Source organism: Myiozetetes cayanensis, unplaced genomic scaffold, assembly GCF_022539395.1.
Source record: "Myiozetetes cayanensis isolate MyiCay16 unplaced genomic scaffold, myiCay2020 scf6-25, whole genome shotgun sequence".
Taxonomy (NCBI): Eukaryota; Metazoa; Chordata; class Aves; order Passeriformes; family Tyrannidae; genus Myiozetetes; species Myiozetetes cayanensis.
Genome location: NW_026087853.1, coordinates 40,004,283 through 40,024,654, shown reverse-complemented (window position 1 = coordinate 40,024,654; position 20,372 = coordinate 40,004,283). Strand labels below are relative to the sequence as shown.

At 49.9% G+C, this 20,372-nt stretch overlaps 1 protein-coding gene across 3 annotated transcripts in view; it reads right to left on the bottom strand.

The window, feature by feature from the left end:
* Positions 1–18,239, bottom strand: part of ALX4 (ALX homeobox 4) — a 45,647-nt gene extending 27,408 nt beyond the window's left edge. The window contains exons 1-2 of one of the 3 annotated variants that reach the window (XM_050336641.1): positions 17,767–18,239; positions 16,104–16,502 (exon numbers count right to left, since the gene is read on the bottom strand). In XM_050336641.1, the coding sequence (XP_050192598.1) occupies positions 16,104–16,500 (397 nt within the window). In that variant the 5' untranslated portion in view covers positions 16,501–16,502; positions 17,767–18,239. Of the gene's footprint in view, positions 1–11,194; positions 11,239–16,103; positions 17,282–17,766 lie in introns of those variants that run through there. The other 2 variants (XR_007631558.1, XM_050336642.1) reach the window with 2 other exon arrangements.
* Positions 18,240–20,372: the final 2,133 nt, after the last annotated feature.

Sequence of the window (20,372 nt, the reverse complement as noted above, 5' to 3'; positions counted from 1 at the left end):
AAAGTGTACTCTTACTCAGTGAAAATGGACTTGTGAATTGCTGAAAGGGTAAACTGTGTTTGTCAAATAATTCAGAGTGCTGTGCACTCTGAGCTTAGCAGAAGGGATTTATTTTGCTTGAGAACTACTTCACTTTGCAACACATGTAATTGTCACCAGGGAAAATAACCAAACAAACTAACAAACAAATGGATAAAAACCCCAAACAAACAAAAAAACAGAAGTAGGTTTGCATGAGCCAAGAGTATCTGACCTTTACTTTCTTCTCCCCCTCCATGGTTCATTTCTTTGCCCAGACTGTCTGTGCCCACTGAGCCACACTCCCACAGTGTCTGCCCATCCTGTGCGTGTGCTCCAGCCACGTGACCCTGACTGCCAAAGTTACCGGCATCTGGTCACTCTCTGTACTTGGTAGTGACCAGGCAGGCCAAGATATGGATCTCTGATCATCACCTGCATCACTAAATTCCTTTATAAAGCCACTCTGGGATCAAATATTTCTAGGGAGAAGATGGTGGTGTAGTTTCTGCAGATGGTGCCCAGAGCAGTGTGACTCCACTGGCACTGCTGGACTGCCTCTGTTGGCTGGGAATGGTCCCTGGTTGCATGGCATCATACTTTTCCTGGATCCAAGAAAGGCTGCACCAACTATTGGGGGCCACTGCAAGAAGAGTAAGTTCAGACTGAGTTGGAAATACTCCCAGAACATGAGAAATCTGCAGTATGTTTAGGTGTGAAAATTAAAACTGCCACTACTGGGAGAGTTCGAACCACAGCTTCTTGTAGCTTGTTGTTAGATAATCTTTCCAAGGAAAGGCACAGAGCACATTTCCTACCCAAAGCTCAGCTCCACTGCAAGCCTGATGATTTTGCTCCATAGCACAGAACTTCTGAAAAGAGTCATCACCAGATTTTTTCCTGACGTGAAGAAAACAAAAATGTGCTTCGTTTTAGTTACATTCTTGGAAACAGCTTAATTGATTTAGATGAACTTTAAAAAAAATAGTATTATGAAAACAGCTGGAGGCTAACAACCACTTTTAGGCAAGATTGTTAAGTTTTGATTGAGTTAGAAGCAACTGGATGCAGGATTGTGGTAAGAAGTGTCAGGCAACAGACAAGAACAACAGTGACTCTGGTAACACACTTCCCTAAGAGAGAACAAAAAAATCATGACTCTTGGAAAGAGAAGAACTCCTGGAGCACCACTCATTCTCAGCTGAACTGGATGACTACGTGAAAGATGATGACCATGAAAATCAGCCTAATTTAAAACTATCCACATCAGCTGAGTTCATGCCCACTTTTGTGTTTACTTCCAGTTAACATTCCAGGGCAGGATCATATTGACATGAGTGACTACAAATGTCAAGTAAATATTAGCAAACATTTGCAGAGATCGTCTTTAGGAACTTGTGAAAAAGAAGATTTTTCCCAGAAACCTATTTCTGCCAGAGGTGGTCATCCAATTGGGGAACAAATACTCATCTCTTGTCTCCACCCTTTACCTACTTTCTACTCATCACCACAGTTTCCCTTTCAGCTGCCTACTCCTTGCACCAGTTGATACAACACACACAATCTGCTGACCAAACATTACTCACAAACATCATCCCAACAACAGTCCTGGCTCCCAGACAGACCTCAAAAAATCAGACCTTGCTAACAATTTGCATATATAACACATGTTCATTCCTCCTGCTCTCTGTCTCCCAAAATGCTCCCTTAGGGGAGCCCTTGTTTTGGGAGATAGTTCATCTGCATGTGGGTGTCTGCTGACGTGGGCCCCCAACTCAGAAGGTCCCTGCCTAAAGACACTGTGATACCAATGCCACAGGCAGAGCTTCAGTGCTTAAAATTGCCTTTTCTAGCTGAGTGGGAAGCAACAGGAGGCTTTAAAAGCAGGTGGTGGGAGTGGCTGCAGACAGGATGGCCTAGAGGGAAGAATAAAATCCACAATCAGAAAACATGGGCTGAAATCAATACAAATCAAAAGCACCAGCCTGCAAGGTATGTACTGTTCAGAGTTTCCTAGATAAGAGTAAGCAAGGCCCCTTTTCAATGGCTGTCTCCCTGTGTTCTTTAGAAATGAGCCTATCTACAAGGGTCTGGAAAGAACGAAATTTGGGAAGAACAGATAAACACTTCCATTTCCAATGTCTGAGGGCTCCTGGCATTAGAGGGGCCACTAGGCACCAGCTGGCCTCTGTTTCCCAAAGCATTTCCAGCTCCTGGGCTCAGAGTGCTTTCAAGGAAAGCTGCTGGGAGCTGCAGTGGCTTGCTTTCTCCTTCCTTCTCATCTCAGACATGCTGTCTCCTGAGATTTATTGTCTCACAGTACGTTTGGGTCATAGTTTTTCATACTTCATGAGAGACAAACATGCTTGCGTGGGAATGTGTGATTTCTTCTGCAATTTGTCTTGTTCATAGCGCTCCCAGGAGAAGATATACAGTCAGATGTAAATAATGCAACTCCAAAGTCCAAAACTCCTTCAGTGAACATGCTTATGAGGCTGTAGCTTCCAAGAAGCCAGGGTTTTAGAGCCAAGGTTTTAGTGCTAGAGGAAACTGTGGAAGCCCTCCATCCCAAAGATGGGGTCCAAGAGCCCTTCTGAGAGCAGGCTGTGCCTGCTAGTAATGACAGGCTTGCCTGGAATTAGGGACCCTCTGAGTATTTGCTGCTCATATCCTGCATTTTCCAAAGCAAATATGCAGCTTTCCTGAGTTGTCTTAAACTACACTGTTCTTTCCCACTGATACCTCCTACAGCTGATGAAGCTGAGGCTTATAAACAGGGATAGCACAACTGCTATACAGTCCAATTTACTTCAAACTGTAATACATAGTGAACTGAATAATCTCTATGTGTGTAACTTTGTCAAGAACATGATCTGACACAAACAGAAAATAAAACATTGGTGCTTCATCTCCTGTCATTGATGGACTGTGATGTTTGCACACTACAGTAAGAAGCTCTGTAGGTTATTAGCAGCCAGGGGCAGTCTGGAAGCCAGTGTGCCATTTCTTTATTTAATGGTTCTTTCTCCAGGAGAAAGCTCTGCCAGAAGAGCTGGAGGCTGTGGAGCAGAGCTGCTCACCTGGGGAAGAGGTGGTCTGGCATAACATCACTTTGTGCAGGACACAACAGGGTGAGCAGCAGATCACCTCAACCATGGTGCTACACTGCTATCGCTGCCATACTGCCAGGTCCCCTGCTTACCCCTGCCACCTGGTCTGGGCATGCTCTGGGATGTGCCTGGAGCAGTCCTCAGTGCCCATGCTCACACCACTGCATTAATACTTCTGGCACAGGGCTGAGCAAAAGCAAACTGCTTTGCTCATCACCATCAGGCATCCCTGCAAAATGACACCTTGCTCAGCCTCCTTCCAGAAGAACCCAGACCCATGGACCTACACAGGGAGGAAGTGTCAGAGCAACCAATTTAGGCTTTTACATACTAGCATCACATTTTCCTGTTGGGACATTTTCAAGAGCCAGCTTGGACCGACTTCGCTCCCACTGGGATGCTACTGCAGGCTTTCAGCTGCTGCTCTCTTTTCTTCTGAAGAAAGGAGTTCCTTCTGAGAAGGAGTTCTCAGCAAAGTTTTTGGTTTTAATGAAATTTGTGGACTAAATGAGGCCATTTCCTATTTTTCCCCAGTAGGGAACTAATTTCTACCAGACTCAACATCCTTAGCTGTATTCTTTGCTTTCAGGACCTGCTCAGGTACCTCATAACTCCTCCTTGGCCATACAAAATGCACTTACGTGGTCACTCCTACACAACATGGTTTATCTGCTTTGGGCTCCTAATATCTCATCTCCATGGGATGTGACATCACCCAGATTTCCACACATAAGCGGACATCAGAGAATGTTCATGTTGCCTCAGGCAATACCTGTATTAAATTTTCTTTAGAAAAACCTGGGCCATTCCACTTGATTTTTGCAGAGTCCAGGAAGGCCAGATCAGTATAGGCCAGATTTACAAACTTCTTGCAAGGACTGTGCTATGTTTCCAGGCTAATATCTGAAAAGGAAAAGTGGAGTACTTTCCCTTTACAGTACTTTCCCTTTACACTGAAAGTCATTAAAATCAACAAGGTAGACAAAGGGCTGGATCAGCCCTGGTCCTTTTGTCACTCTTGTAAAGCGTCTGGGGTTTAAGTGATTCAGTTGCCCACTCACAGATTTCTGGTCCTGTGGAAGACACACTAAGGTCTCTCAGAGGCTGACATGGGGCAGGCAGGTACAAAGGCCTTGAGGAGCAGCACAGGGAGACCAGGCAGTGTAAATGGAGGCATCTTAGGCCAGATGGCATGCAGTTGGCTCAATGCCTCCTCCTAGCATCAGCCAAACTTCCTCTCTCCACTATCTTTAGGATGCTGGATACCTCCTGTTGCATTTACTACCATCTGACAAACCTGTCTAAATACTTTGGCCTCAAAGCCTCTGCCTTGTTGCATGTTCTTCATGTCTAGGTCCCCAAATATGGTGAAAAATTCATCCCTTAGAAGCTTGGTTGCTATCACAGCCTCTTAGTTCCTTTTTGGGTAAACTTTAGGTCATTTTCTAAAGAAACCCATAGCTACCAGCAAATATTGTCTGGCAGATTCCACCTCAGGCAAAGGCCCAACAACATCACCAGCAATGAGTTGCAGTAAAGTCCCCAGGAGACACTGCTCAGTAGAGTTTCTCCCCATCTTTGGGGACCTGCTTTTGGAATACAACTCATGCAAGAAAAGCATCACACTTCCTGTAGTAATTTTCCATCATCTGTCTGCATTTTCATCAAAACCAGTTGTCTCATGGCTTGACTAAGGGGTTTACAACCTCAAGATGTCCAATGGTTTTGACATCATAACAAAACATCAGAACCTTCTTTTTGAGTGTTTCAGATTATAACAAGATCTCACAAGTGCTTGTGTCACATTGTTTTATTCCCCATCTCCTATAAAACATTTTATCTTTAAATTACAAGCTTTCCCACCATGACCAGAGAGCTTTTGCCTTGATAGTCTGAAGAGAGTTTAGAGTCAAAAGCATACAAGGTTGCCAAATGAGTTTTGGATTTTTTTTAATCACACCTTGTTTGACACCACAAGCCTTTTTGAGGGATACTTTTAGTTCCTGAAACTCTGCTCTTGCAAACTTAGACCTACTGGATGAAACAGGAATGTTTTCATTCCTGCACACTGTGGAATAAAGGAGATAAAAAAGATGTATCCTCAATTTTTTCTTCCTGTTCTGCTGAGGAAAGTGTCTGCCCAGAAAAAGGTCTTTGAATAAGACATTGGCAGAACTATGGTTTCATGACTATGATCTTGTGTCAGCACCGTTCCAACCCCACAGGCACCTCCACCTCTGCTACAGCAGAGACTGCTTCAGCTCTGCAGTTGCCCAGCTGCTCTCCTTTCACCACCACGGTAGCTTTCTCTTCTCACAAGGAGCATGTGGAGCTTTGGTCATCCTGGCAAGTCTGCAGCTGAGCCTCCAGGGGCAGGATCAGTGCCCTGCAAAGCCAAGCAGGCTGACAGTGATGTGTCCCCTTCCCTGGCATTGGGGAACCACTGCCACTTTTGCTCCTGAGTATTTGCCCAGTGTGCATGTTATGCCTCTCTTCAGAAGTTGACCTTGCTCTGGGTTCAATGTAGATTGGCAGCCTGGAGCTCACGGCAGCCTGTTCATGAAACATCATCTGTTCCTATCAAAGGGCCGACCATACTCCAGGATATCCTCAGTGGTATCACAGGGACTGGGTGGCTGACCATGCAGTACCCACTGTGTTGGTCTCTCGAGTGAAGGCTGCTGTACAGTACAGTATTTTATGGACTTGTGTTAACATGAAAGCCATTTTCACCTCTAGATATTCTCTATGGAAACCAAAATGAACCCAGTAAGGCACATTCCACACCTCACCTAGTAATAGTAAGGCACAAGAACCCTCTGATTAATGTATTATACAGCAAAGTTTTTGCTGGCTTTCTTTTCTAGCGAGGACAACAGATGAGGTCCAAAAACTGGCTACGAGCTCAAAGAAACAATTCAGGACTTGCCCACAGAGGCAGGCACCACAAACAGATTGCCCAAAACTCTTTCGTTCATATGAGCCATGTCTTTGAAGGAAAACACCGCAGGCTGAAAACCCTCGTGCTGACTGACCAGGTCCCAGCCACAGCGATGTATGTGCTGAGTGTTAGTTCATCTTCCACCTTGGCTATGGTGAGCAATTTCCTGGATCCCAGCAGTCCAGTCTACTTGCATGCGTTTTGCCCCAGCAAGGACAATTTCCTCAATCCCTCCCTTCCCTCAGATCCATGTGAGGGCTATATTTTGGACTGTCCCATCATCTCCCTCTTCTGTCTAGTTTCAAGGACCAGTACCTGAACGAGTAATTGCGATGTCTGTAGATAATCACACAAGTGGTAAACCCCTCTCTTGCTACTTAACTATTTCCTTAGCCCTCCCTCTGAAGTGGGCTGCTGACAAATGGACAAAAATAGGTTGTTCAACAAAGAACCCAAATTTTTACTGCGAAGGCCAAGGAAATGGGGATTTCCAGTACAACCAGCCACAAAACCAAACCAGTTAAAGGCTACAAGGAAAGAGTGAGGTTCTCTGGACACCAGCTTAATATCCAACCCTGGCCACAAATAAGCCTTACTACAACTTTAACTTAAAACTGGCATCACCCAGCTTTGCATGTGCACCTTTGGGTCCTCCTGTTTCCTGAGCTGAGTTTGGGCCTTTCAGTAGATTTTTACTGTCCTGACCAGCCATGTATTTATAACAACCTTCTCTGTGGATATTTCCCCTCCCCAACAGAGCCACAGTTAAATGAGCCACTGCAGTCATGTTTGATGTTGTAGCCAATACCCCATTGCTTTCTATCCTGCAATAGAATATTCTTCTAATAGCTTGAAGTGGTATGAACTGGATGGAAATACTCTTTTCTCCAGCACAGGAGACCTCATACATATATAAAGCAACTGGCTTCCCTCTCTTCCAGTAGTAGCTTTCTGACTTCTGTTCAAGAGCTGAAATGAAGTATTTAAACTCTGCCATAAATCCCACAGCTTCATGGAGTGCTTCTGGCCTTCTGCACAATCTGCCTAACTGTCTAGCAGTTGGTCCATCGGCTATTTACCTTGGAAGTCCTCACTGGAGACATGAGGAACACAAAATGTCTGCAGGTCTTCTGCCAATTTAGGTAGGTCTCTTCTTCCTCTTGCCTTCTAGCATTTGGCTATGTCCTGTCTAGCTCAGACTGATATCTGGCTCCAATCTGCTTATGAAGTTTCAGACCAAATCTTGATAAGGCAGGTTATGTCTATAACACAGTGTTTCTCAGCTCTCAGCTATGGGCCCTTGCCACAGCTGTGCTCCTGACTCCACTCCAGGACGAGGTTTGGGCATGCACCATCCCAGGAAAGGTTGGAAAAGAACCACATAGTGCTCCAGAAGGTCTCACAGCCTCCTGAACTGGAGACTAGCACTATGGTCCAGTCTACAGAGCACACCTCTGCCCTAGCATTTGGCCTCAATCTCTCCTCCATCCAGTTCCTCTTCCCAGCCAGTTACTCAGTGAGAATGGATGTGGATCAGCCTCCCGTGCAGTCTTTCTTGAGTGACATTACTTGGGCTGGAAAAACCTGATGTTGTGGGTCTCCTTATGCTTGTGTTACAGAGCATATGCACTGGAAACGGGCGGTCTTGCAGGTGACCCATCCCCACCTGGCAGACCCAACAGCCTGAGACCAGCTCCTTGCCCAGCAGGCTGGTACCCTGGTGAGCCTTTGATGTCATTTTTGAGATGTTTTTCTTCTCTTTCAGAAACCTCCTTGTGGAACAGGTTTCCTATCAAGTTTCGGGCTGAGCAATGTTTTCCTGTTTCCCCTATTTTGTAAAACAACTTATGGCCTGTGTTACACATGTTCCTCAGCACCTCACAAAGTCATGGTCTTGCAGCTGGGCCTTCAGATCTCTCTGGGCACTCTCCCAGCATAGAGTTCATTCTCTGACTGTTTTTGACCCTTTCTGGGAAAATTCCTGATATTGCCTCCTCACCCTGTGCACACTGTACAGCTTTGGTTTGTTTTGATTCTGGTGTGAATTCCTTTCACTTTCCACTGATCCTGAATAGATTAGATATCTGCAAGCACCTTTGTTATCTGATCCCTCTTGCATCAAAAGAGTGAATACAGCTCCCTGTTTCCCTCTTTGGAAACTGCATCCTACCCTGAAACCAGTGTTACAGCTCCTAAGTAAAGTAGTCAGTTAATATTCAAAGTCCCAAGGGAACTGCTTCCACTACAGCAAGGAACTGATGGGACATGAGATATTTCTTTTAAGCAGCAGTGCTTGCACACAAAGCCCAGATAGGGAACAACAGCAATCAGATAGGAGTTATACTGAGATCTTACAAGTTTATTTTATTTTCTCCAGACAAAATTCTGCCCAAAACATTTATTCTATCTCTTCCTCCATTTCCTCAGTACCCATTGATAGCACTTCTCTGGTGGGCCTTGATGCTGTTGACTCCCTGCCCTTTGGTTTTGTAGGGTTTTCAGACTTCCACTGAAGAAAGGTGGTGTTATCTTCATAAGTCCCACACAGTTTTCTCATAGCCTCAGCATACATCACGTCTGCCAGTGAGTAAACCAGCTTACCTTTCAGGCTCCATCACCAGCTTACACACTTGCCTTACAGCTAATGAACAAAGTTCTCACTAATAAGGAATATATTTAGAAATAAAACTGATTCAACCACCTGTTTCCAGCAAACAGATTAACAGTAACAAGATAAATACTTAAAATACATCTTCCTTTAAAAAAAAAAAAATCAGACACAAACAGACTTCTTTTTAGTGCTGAGTTAGGCAATGCAATGGTCTTCAATCAGTGCAGATGAGAATCCATAGCTCATGACATACCAGCTTGTCATGACTAAATCCTGCTGGGACTTGAAGACAGCAGCTACTTAATGTTGAATCACAGCTATTCTCAACAGCAATATAAAGAATTTGATACTGGTGGCTTCATACTTATATAGTACATAAAATCGGTTGCAGACCACCTTCCATAATAGTGCTGAGTCTGTCACTGCTTATCACCCATCCAAAATATCTCCTTCTTCTCCTGCCTCTTCTCATTAATCTGTTCCTCCCTCTCTCCGTTTTTCTCCTCTGTTCCTCATTGATCCCTTTCTTTTTCCGAAAAATGGCCCTAGAAGTATTGTGCTGATATCAATTTCTCTTTCACATTATGTCTACCTTTGTGACATTCAAAATATGAAGATGATTTGCAAGCATGAATGAGAAACACGGCCAAGCAGATTCCCCACTATGTATAATAACATTGATTCAGCTGAACTTATACAGAAAATAAAGCGGAGGTCATTTATTTAACATATGCAAGTAGCTTTCCTCCTTTACTTATGAACTTTCGTTTACACATTGAGTCAGCGGAGAGACGTGTAACTATGATAAATTATTCTAACACTTTATTCACATGAAATGTTCCCATCCATCTCTTAGTAAATGTTTCTCAAGTCACAGGAGTCCTATATTAGCTGCATTACCACTCAGGCTTCTACTAATCCAGAACCATATCCCTTTTCCTTTTGAAAATGTATCTACATGAAGATATTAGACCTATGCTTTCCAAGCTGATTAACAATTGAGATGGGAAATTTTTCTCTTTTTTCAAATATGTAGGAGGAGTATCTCAGAAACATATGACTATTGGGGCAGGGATTTTTCAGCATCTTCTGAAATGCACAACTCATATCTTGTGTTGGCCAATATAGGCTGCCCACGCTAATGAGCTGCTTTTAAAAGATTAGACCATTAAAGTGGATTGGCAGGTTGAGCCTATTTTACATACTGAGTTGCTACAGCTTCTTGCATGGAATATGGACATAGCTGTGAAGAAACCTAAGTTAAATCCCTTCAAAAATCAAGCACAGCACCTCTACTCCTTGAGTTTCCAACTCCAACAGTGGCTGCTTCTACAGCCGGCTGAGTGCCTCCTTCTGCCGGGGCCACTGCCCTGGGAAGGTCACACTGATGCCACTGAATGGCCACAGCTTCACCTTGCATCAGCTACTGGGATGTTATGAGTTTCAGTTTTTCCGACTGCAAAATGAAAAGAAAATTCTCTTACTGCCCCAGAACACATCACGCTTTTTACCTGAGAATTGCTGCAGCTGCAGAAATGCCCTGAACAAATAATAAAGCAGCTTAAGGACTCCAGGGAGCGAAATTGGCTAAAGGGCCGGGAACTAGGGCGACCGAGTGGACAAGTCTGGAGATGTCCTTTAGCAGCGGACCTTGGCTCTGAGCCTCCCAGACACCACCTCCCGCTTACAAGGGAAACTCATCATGGCTTTGAACGCAGGGTTTGGAAAATTAATAAATCTTCAAGATCTGAGGGATTGAAGTCTGCACATTAGCTCCCCTTAAACCCTGGGTGCATTTAACTTGGGAGGTTAGAAACCACAGCCAAAAAAATCTCTTTTGATTCAGAACGTGTTTTGAGCAGTCACCCATAAAGCAGCCAGTGAATCACTCTAGCCAATTAGTCATGCAGCCGCACTGAATGTACACTCAAAAGTCTGCACAAAATAAACAGCCTGCAGCTCCAGATAACACATACACAGCTCATTTGCGTTATCTGGCATCAGTATATATTGTTAATAGGACTCCTACACCAAACCCTTAGGAAAAGACGCACTCAATAAGCACCTCCAAATCTCTATCCCCATCAGTATTTTTCTCATCTGCTCCGCTCTGTGTTGCTTTCAAAACAATTAAGACCGGCAAAAGTTTTAAGACTCTTTCTCTCTCTCCGCACCCTTCTTGTTGCTGGTAACGTCCTGCTGAGGTCAGAGAAGTGCGCTGCAGAAGTGTAGGGCCAAAGCGGAGTTAATTCCAATCAGCAGAAGACAAGTCGAAAATAAACAACTCTAGTACGAAAAGAAATCTTCCTGCAAGGAGGCAGCGGCACGGATACAGGCGGAGGGAGGCTCTGGTCCTTTGACACATGAGTGTTATAAACAGCTCAGGTCAGGAATCCTATAAAAACCTCCAGCCAGATCTACTGTCCAAGTCAAGAGAAGCGCAAAACACCTTTTGGAAAGAGCCGCTAATAAACCTTCCTGCGCGGCCCTAGGGGTAAGGAGGGTGAGCCCTACCTTCGCGTCTGGCTCCCTGAGGAAATCCCGCAGGTTTCCACGGAGGAGATCCCGCACCTCCAAGTGTCTGTTCAAACAGAGGCTTAGCCAAACTCCTGGCGAGAGCTCCCTCCCCTCCCTGGGAGGGTGCCGGAACCCTTGAATGGCAGATCTGGTGGCCCTATTGTGGAAAAGAGAGGGCTATTGCCAGGGCGGCGTCAGCAGCACGCCGGGAGCCGAGCCCCGCCGGGCCGCCAGCCCCGCAGCACCGGGAGGGAAGGGTCGACTCTGCCGTGCAGCTCCCCGAAGTTCGCTTTGCTTACTCGCCCTCCTGGCTCCGCTTGCCGGCTTCTGCTTCCTGATGCCAGCTTGGGTCCCTTCCCTCCTTCCCCTCTTCCCGACTCGCGCCTTCCTCTCGCTCACTTCTCCCCTTTATACCCCCTCTTTGCCCCCCGCGGCGATCAGGGCAGCAGCATCTCCCCACCCCAGCGGAGAGAGGTACAGGGGGAGCCCGCGTACAACCCGCAGGCGCCCTTATCCACGGGGAAGGAGCCGAGAGCCGAGACCAGAGCTGGGGGGAGAGGGAAGGGAAGGCAGGACCGAATGGCCACCGCAGCGCAGGATGCCCTTCTCCAAGTTCTCTGCACCCCTGGCCCGCGAGGGGCAGCGACGGCAGTGCCCTCCTTGCAGAGCGGTTCCTGCGGAGATGCTCAGCCTGGCGGCCCGCATCCCGGTGCGGGGGCACGGTATCGCCCCCTGCGGAAAGCCCCGCAAGAATCCCAAAGGGAGCACACGGACCCTGTAACCCCGTTCCGCTTAGGGCGCGGCGCTGCTGCGGGAGCCGGGGGAGGGGGCAGATGCCGCAGAGCCCTTGATCATCGGCGGGGGCTCCGTGCGGCGCCGCGGGAAGCCCCGAGTGCCTGGCAGCGAGCGGTCCCTCGCGGGAGGCGGAGAGGGACCTCCAGCGAGCTCGTTCCTGCCGTGCCTGCAGCTTACATTACATCGGGGAGGAGGAGGAGGAGAAATGCATTAAAAGTGTCAATTGAAAAGAGCATGCAGCGAGCCTCTGATTCCTACAACAGTGGCTTTCTACACTTCTAATAATAAAAGTGCACTTACGGCTGCACTTTTTATTTTCTCCCTAAATAAAAGAAATGGTTGTTATTTGCATAACGCGGCACTTAAAGAATTTCCTCTATTAGAGAAAGCCCGTTTCCTTTCTCCTGTTTCCTTTGAGCAAATATCCCCATCACATTCGCCTTCACTCCACAAAGGATTTTATTCCAGCCCGTATTTCTAGACAGCAATATACGTATACATTTCTGTGTGTATATGGGTATGTGCATACATATGCTTCAAGACAAATAACTTACTTCAGCTCCACGCAATAGAAATAGCAAGTCAGATTACTACAGCACATAAATCATTCGAAAGCTTTTTTCCCTCCTAAGCCAAGATATATAACCTCTTCTGAGGACTAGATGATCCTGAAGGTCTCTTCCAACCTTGGTAATTCTACGATTCTATGGCTTTTATTTAAGAATTCGGCTTTAATTACCCGTGCCGGTTTGCGGAATAACCCGTACCCCTATTCGCGACAGGGAACGCGAGGGAAGCCGTGCGAGGCCGCCGGCCCGCCGCAGCGAACAGGCAGGGGGCTTCGGGCAGGGGCGTGAGGAGCCCTGCCGGGTACCCCATAGGGTCCGGTCGGCAGCCACCGCTGCGAGAAGGCCGCAGAGAGCCCGGCCGGGAGCCAGGGCCGCCCAGTGCCACTGTCCCTGCCAGCAGCCGGGCTGGAAGCGCTCCGACGATTGCCGTCGGTGTCCTTCGCGCATTTACGGACGCAGCTCGCCCTTTGCCTATATTTATCCGTACAATGCAGTGGAAGGGCTTAGATCTAGAAATAGAAGCCGAGAGCTATAGATGGCAGGCTCGGGCTTTTTATAACTCAAAAATACTTGTTTATTAAAGACATAAAATTAAACAACAACAACAAAAAGGACTGGACACCCTGTCTGGCAGGCTCGCAGGGTGCGTGCCATGCCCGCCGTGTCCCGCCGGCCCGTCCTCTGCCTCAGTGCCCGGCCGCTCCACTGTGGGCTCTCCCGGGGCCTCTACCAGGGCCGAGGGGAAAGGCGGAGGCGAGAGTTCCGGGGCCGCACTGCGGGGTGCAGCGCCCCCAGGGAATGGCGAGACCGGCCCGGGCCACGGGCTCGCCGCATCGCCGGGAGTGGGGGAAGCCGGCCGTCTGAGCACGTCCGGCAGGAGAGCCTGCCTGTTGGTCGGCCTCGGTTTGCATTTTGTTTGTTTTAGTTTTTTTTTTTTCCTCTTCTTTTGGGATTTTGTTTTTCAAATTGAGGGATTTACGGTCACGGCATCCCACCACTCCAGCATCCTGCTCAGGCCCGGGCAACAGGGAACGCGAGGAGCCAATAGTCCCCGCCGCCGTCGCCGCGCTCCTTTCCCTCTACACAACGCACACGGCAGTACCAGCACCGAAGCTGCCGCAGGGTCTCGGCGGAAGGCAGCGGGGTAATCGTCTGCTCCCCGGCTTCCCGAGCAAACCCCTCTGGTAGCTCTCCTCACCCGCCGTGTCCCGCCTGCGCCCCGGATGGACACGCTTGTGCCCGCTGCACACAACGAGGGCGGCTTTCTCTTCTCGCGCGCTCATCCACGCCGAGATTGTTTACCCGCACTCGGAGGTTTCCCAGTCCCTTTAGCCCGTCGCGGGATTGCCAGGGCACAGCCCTTGTGCCCGGCACGGTGTGTCTCGCCGTCTGGGAAAAGGCGGAGAGGCGCCTAGAGGTGTTGCAGCGGCTCTGCGAAACCCCGGTCTGGCTGTTATTAGCAAGTCTCTCTCTTTAACCATTAAGCACTATTATTATCATTATTGCTATTAATTATCCTCACCGAACCATGTGTCTCTCATTACAGCCCACCGTCCCTAGCCACATCACAAGGGGCTCGCAAAGAGCGCGGTCTGGGCCAGTCCGGGCCACTCGCTGCCGCTGTGGTGCTCCCACTGAAGGAGAGCGCGGAGGCTCGCTTGAAAATAAATCAGGGGAACCCCGGCGGTGTTAAGGAGGGTAATAAACTCGTGTGATTCTACTGGGAATTGTAATGTGGCATCACAGGCTATGCCGGCGCCCTGGGCTTTGCCAACCTACAAAAACAAGAGAGCCGGTTAGCAGAGAGGATGGCAGGACGGTAGGGAAGGCACGGGGTCTCCACTGCGCTCCCACTCCCAGAGCAAGCGAAGACCGCGAATTCCCCCGGGCCGCAACTCCGCGGGGCTCCCTAGTCCCATCGTGTCCTTCCCCGTGAAGCCCCACTCAAGAAGGCCTCCACGGATGAGGCCTCGACGCCAGTGTAGGTTGTCCACCAACGGGGAAAGGACAGGGGAAGAGAGGGAGCGTGGAAGAAGGAAAAAGCTCCAATCATGGCCAGAACAAACGTGAAAGCAGCCCTCAAACAGAGCCATACCACTGAGCGGCCCAGTGGGGAGATACCCGCTGGAGGAGGGTTGCGGGCAAAGACCCGTGCGGGCCAGGGCAAGAAGCAGAGCACGGCCGCAGCTCGGGATCGACCCCTGCCCGTCCAGGCGCACCGTAGACAGGCTGTGCCCGTGGCTCCCGAGCACGGCTGTATGGCGAGGACTCCCCGTGAAGGGAAATCACCTGTGCGGGGAGGAACTGGGGCTGTGGACCTGGATCCGGGGACACCTCAGATGCAAGCAGGGCGTGATGGACGGCGCCCCAACGCGAGCCGGCACGCAGCGGAGATGGATAAAGGCATGGCGCCTCCACCACCTTTTGAGTCTAGAGATGGGGGGGGAAAAAGGTTAGTAAAGAGGGAAAAGAGTGCTAAAATAACGGCGAGAGTATAGAAGTGGGATTGCCGGCCTGATCCGGAGCTCTCCTGGCTACCCTGCGCCCTCACTCCGTAGACACCGTCCGTTTTAGGGTCTCCCTGGAGACACGGTCCTATCGCTGTCCCTGCCGGTTGGGGACACAGTGTACTGACTCATGCAGGATGGGGACCACCTCAGAGGCGACGCGCTCAATCTAGGCCGGGACAGTCCCTCTTCGCCCACACAGAGATCACAGTAAGGAAGAGGAATTTCATTTCCACTTTCTCTTGCTAGGAAAACTGATTGGGGGGTTTATTTGTTTCGTTGTTGAATTTCTGTTTGTTTTTAGGGGATGTTGTTTGTTTGTTTTCCTTTTTCCTAACCTCCCAGATACAGCAGAGACCTCCCGAAAAAACCTTTTAAAGCCATGCTCGGAAACGCCACGAGAAGCGCCCCCGTTCCCGGCTGTCCTGTGAGCGCCAGCGCGAGGGAGTGTCTTAATTGCCGCTAATGACCCGCAGAGAGGATGCGAGGGAGTTATCTGCAGCCGGGCAGAAATCAATTAGAGGAGTGGCAATTAGGGGAGAAAGTGAGAGACGGGAGAGACGTTACAGCGAAAAGTGAAAATTTCAGTGAAGTTTTCCAGAAATTCTTCCTGTGGAAAAGGGTCCCCGCGGAGAGTACACTGCGCAGCCCGGCGCTCCGCTCTTTCTTTCTCTCCCAGTTTCTGCGGAGTTCCCCGCACTACTCAAGAACTAACGGTTTGCGGGAGCGCATCGGCCCCGTTCCGAAATTACGATTAAGATTACCGCAAAGCAGGACACGGCGGGAAAGGCGGCTTCCCGCGGGCGTCGCGGGCTCCAGACCCGTCTGGGAATGAAGATACTCATGGGGCATGGCGGCACCCGCTGCAGCGGGAGGGGGCTGCGCGCCGGAGCCGGACAAGGTCTCCTTGACCCCGGTAGGATTTGCTCTGCCGGGCAGCCACCCCCCCACATCCCCGAGAGGCCCTTTCCAGGCCCGTGAGTATCTCTCCGGTTTCGCCTCCAATGTTTCCCCCGCCGCACGCCAAGGACTCACCGTAACAGGAGACCTGCAGAGTTCCGTTGTGGTTGCTGCTCTCTTGCAGCTTGATGTTGCTGTCCGGGGGGGTTTTGCAGGGGCCTCGCTGCATGTAGAGGTGCGGCGGCTGTTGCTGCGGAGGGTATTTGTTAAAGGAGGCCGGAGCCCCGGCGGAGCCGGCAGCCTGCACACTGCCATCCAGGGACTGACATTCCTGCTGGCTGTAGCGGCTTCGGCACTTAGTGCTGCTGTCACCAAAGCCTTGTCCTTTGCTGGCCAGGAAAGTAGGGCTGAACTTGTCACTTGCTTGAAATGCCCTAAAAGGCGAGGAGCCTTCTGTGTCCTGGGAGGCTGCGTTGTAGTAGGAATCCATGGCAGCCGGATCACAATAAGAAACACAAGTATCAGCATTCATTCCTAAAATTAAAAGGCCCGAGTGTCCTTAATGCGCTTGGAGGGGCACCAGGAACCACTCTTTCTCTCTCCCTCTCTCATAGACACACACTCACAGCTGGGCCGGGGAGCTCTAAGAGAATTCAGATGTTCGTGAAAGCTGACCAGAACTCCAAACCCCCTTAAGATCTCGCACAGTAAAAGGGGTCTTTTTCTTTCCCTCCCTCTCTCTCTCTCGCACACACACGCTTGCCTTCCGTCTCTCCCTCTAAACTACACTTTAAAGAGGCTCTTCTCCGCACTTTCCCCCCCACAATAGGAAAGAAAAAAAAAAAAAAAAAAAGAAAGAGAGAGAGAGACCTCTCCCCCAATTAATATGTAGATGATGACAGTGGAGGGGAGGGGGCCCAGGAAGGGGTGTGTGTGAGTGTGTGTGTTTATGGGGGTGTGTGGAAGCAGAGGGGGGGTGGAGGTCATATCTTTTGCATAAAAAAAAAAAATTAAAAAATAAACCAACCGAAAAAAACACCCAAAACCAGCCCCAGAAGTTTTTATGATTAAAAAAACAGAAAATGAAGCAGATGACATGAACACCACGAAGGGATGGGTGCGGGATCCGCGCAGGCAGAAGCGCCGGGGACGATTTAATGGTCGTGACACGCTCCGTTCGCTCCGGCCCTCTTCCCTGCTCACTTCCCCAGCTGCGGGGACCCTCGCCCCTGCGACCCCCTCCTCTGTATTAAAGGCAATACGGATTTCCCCTGCAGCTATATGCCTTTAAGCCTCCCCCCCACCCCTCATCGCATTAACCCCTTCAGGGACGACAGCTCTTCCAGCGCTGCCGTGAGGCGGTGCCGCGGTCGTCCCGCACATCGCCGGGCGAGCTCTCCATCGCGTCTCGGCGCACGTTTATGATGGTCATGATTTATTTACCTCTAAAAACGTGCTCTCTCCAGGTGTAAAACAACTGGATCCAAACGGGAGGGCAGCAGGGAGGGATTTTAACAGGGTCACCAAGCACACGAAATTGCACCAGGCTTCTGGGATTGCCAGAGGTGACTTGCAAAAGGACAGAGGCTGACAGGAACCCTTTTTGGTTTGAGGGGTCAATTGCAAACCAAAAAGGGCTTAAAATAAATCAATACTCACCTTTCGTCGTCCGTCTCCCCCCACCCCTCCGCCATTCAACCTGATTCCCCTCCTCCCCCAATTAACTCCTACTACCCCTTCACTTACTTTTACCCTGCCTTCCTCCCATCCCCACATCTGGTTTCTATTGCTCACTTACCTTGAAGTTTTCAGTAATAAAGATATTACGCAAACTAAATGCACAGTTCTTCGGTCAAGAAGAAAAAAAAAAAAAAAAGAAAAGAAAAAGTGAAATAAAAGGAGAGAAAATTAAGTAAATAAAAAAGAGAAACAGAAAGGGAAGAAAAGAAGATCCTTAACCCCTTCGAGAGCGCGGGTCGTGACGAAGCCGGCTGCGGGCGGGGAACGGGGGCACCGTCGGCTGCTCTGGGCTTCCAGCGGGCTCCCCCCAGGGTTCGGCCCATGTGTCTTCCCTTCTTCCGCGCAGCTTCCTCCACCCCGTGCAGAGAGGGGGGGGACTCGTGGCTTTCATCTGTGTGTGTGTATCTGGGGGAGCGGGGGGGGAGCGGGGCGGCAGAACGGGGATACGACCCCCAAGACGACTGCTCGGGAGGGGCCCGTGGACGCCGCCACCCTCCAGGCCTTTGCTCCACGAGCAAGGCCAGCACTACCGTTTTCATTAGTTCAGATGTGACAATAGGCACCCACCCCTTGCACCAAGATGCAGAAGGGATTTCTAGCGACGTCGTCGTTAAAAACAGCCAGAGACGGTTTCATTTACGAGATTTCAAACCATTTTGCAAGTCTCCCTCAGAGCAGCACTGGGCTCGCTCAGTTTTCTCGTCCAAGAAAGCTTTCAGAGGATTTGCCTTCCTTATTCTCTTTTATTACCTTACTTAATTCTTTTCTCGTCTTTTCTGTCTCCCTTCCCAAACTCCCCCAACCCACCGCAGCCCCCTCTCTTTCCCTTGTCCGCCACATAATGAAAACCAAACCAACTCAATGCAAAAGAGTCTTTCTAAAAACCACTTCGGGGTGGCCAAGGGGGCCGGGGCATTGTCGGTACCGGCAGCCTTCGAGCGGCTCCGCCGAAGGGCAACTGCTCTGGGTACCGGCAGCACTCCAATTCCCGCATCTCCGGCTCCGCCACATCGGACTCGCAGCCGTTCTCACGGAGGAGGGGCGCATTAAATACTTGTTTTCCAGTTCTTTCCCCCACGATTGTTTCGGAGAACGAAAGAAATTCTGTGAGGGCGATCCTCGATGCTACGGCGTTATATTCGGCCTCGGGATTTCTCTTCGGCAAAGTTAAATAACGGCAAAAGCAAAATCTAAAGACAGAGATTTGGGGATGGGGCAGGAGATTATATATATATATATATACACATACACACAAATATATATATATATATATATATAATTTTTATTTGAAAGGGTTGCAATGCAGTGGCTCGCAGAGGCAGTGCGGCATGGCCGAGTCGAAGGAGGGCTACTCAGGATTCCTTCGTTCAGAGCGCTCCACCAGCCTCTCCTTGCATTAAACTGTAACGAAAAGTCTATTAATTCGATATCAGGGCTAATCCGCAGCCCTTGGAAAGGACCGCAAGAAAACCCTCTCTCTAATGGCCAATTTTCCGTCCCTGGAAGCGGGAGGTTAATTCGGGAACCGTTACCGGGGAACAGGGTGCGCGCAAATACCTGGCGATCTAGCGGGGGTGGGAGGGAATAACGGGGTAATCACTTTTCTTGGTGGTTTTCGTTTAGCTGGATTGGGTTTTGCGTGCAGTTCTCTCAGCAAGTGTGACAGGGGATTCCCGCAGTCCCCGTTAGCCGGGAGCGGAGCCGTGCGAATACAGAAGCAAACAGGGAGCCTGTAGCCCCCTCCCGTTAAATGAGGCGGTGGGGCTCCTTGTCGCGGCGCTACCGGGACGGCGATGTCCCTCCGGCCGCGGGGCTTTGCCAGCCCGGTCTCCCCGCATTTCCGCCTGCGGGATCGAGGATCCACAGAGCAGGGACACAAAGGGACGAGCAACACTTAAGGCACGATATCACTTTTTTTTTTTTTTTTCCCGAGTGACCTCAAAACTGCCCTGTCCCTGCATCAAATGCGTCCAAAAGGGAAAGGCGAAAGGCCGGCTGAAACGTCTGCGCTCCGCAGAAACCCGCTGCCGATTCCATGTGAATATATGCTTTACACTGAGACCGTTTTCAGGTACGGTCGCTGCTGGTTTTGGAAGGGGTCAGTCGCGTGGGTCCCTTCTCACACAGAGCTTCGGGAGCCCATGTGAGAACCAACAGGTCCTGCCTGTACGGACGGCAGCTCACACCGAGCGAGTAATAAATTGCCGGGGGAATTATCGGAAATCTTCAGCGCCGGGCTATCCAGGTGTACCCTTCCGGCGACCCCCAAGAAAAGGGACAGCTCAGGACAGCCCTGCCTGGCTTGTTTTCGAGAAGCCGTTTCACTTCTGCAGAGGCAAGGGTGGGCGTCGCTCCCGGGTGAGGACCCGGTGCGAGGCGCAGGCGATAACAGGCGGATCCTACATCTCCACCTCTGAAAGAAAAACAAATCTTTATTCCTATGCGATTTAAACACTCAGGCTCGTGTCAAGTCCAGGGAAAAGGCAGAGGTTTTCGCACACCGGGCGCGGCAGCGCAGGGCTGCGGGGAGAGGGAACAGAGAGGGCTGCTGGGACAAACCCCACTGTCACAGGAGGCCGGGGAGAGGAGGCAGGAATGCTCTTCCCTGCTTTCCCAGTCACCTCCGAGGGAAACCCACCGTGTCCCCTCAAGCCTCCACCGTCC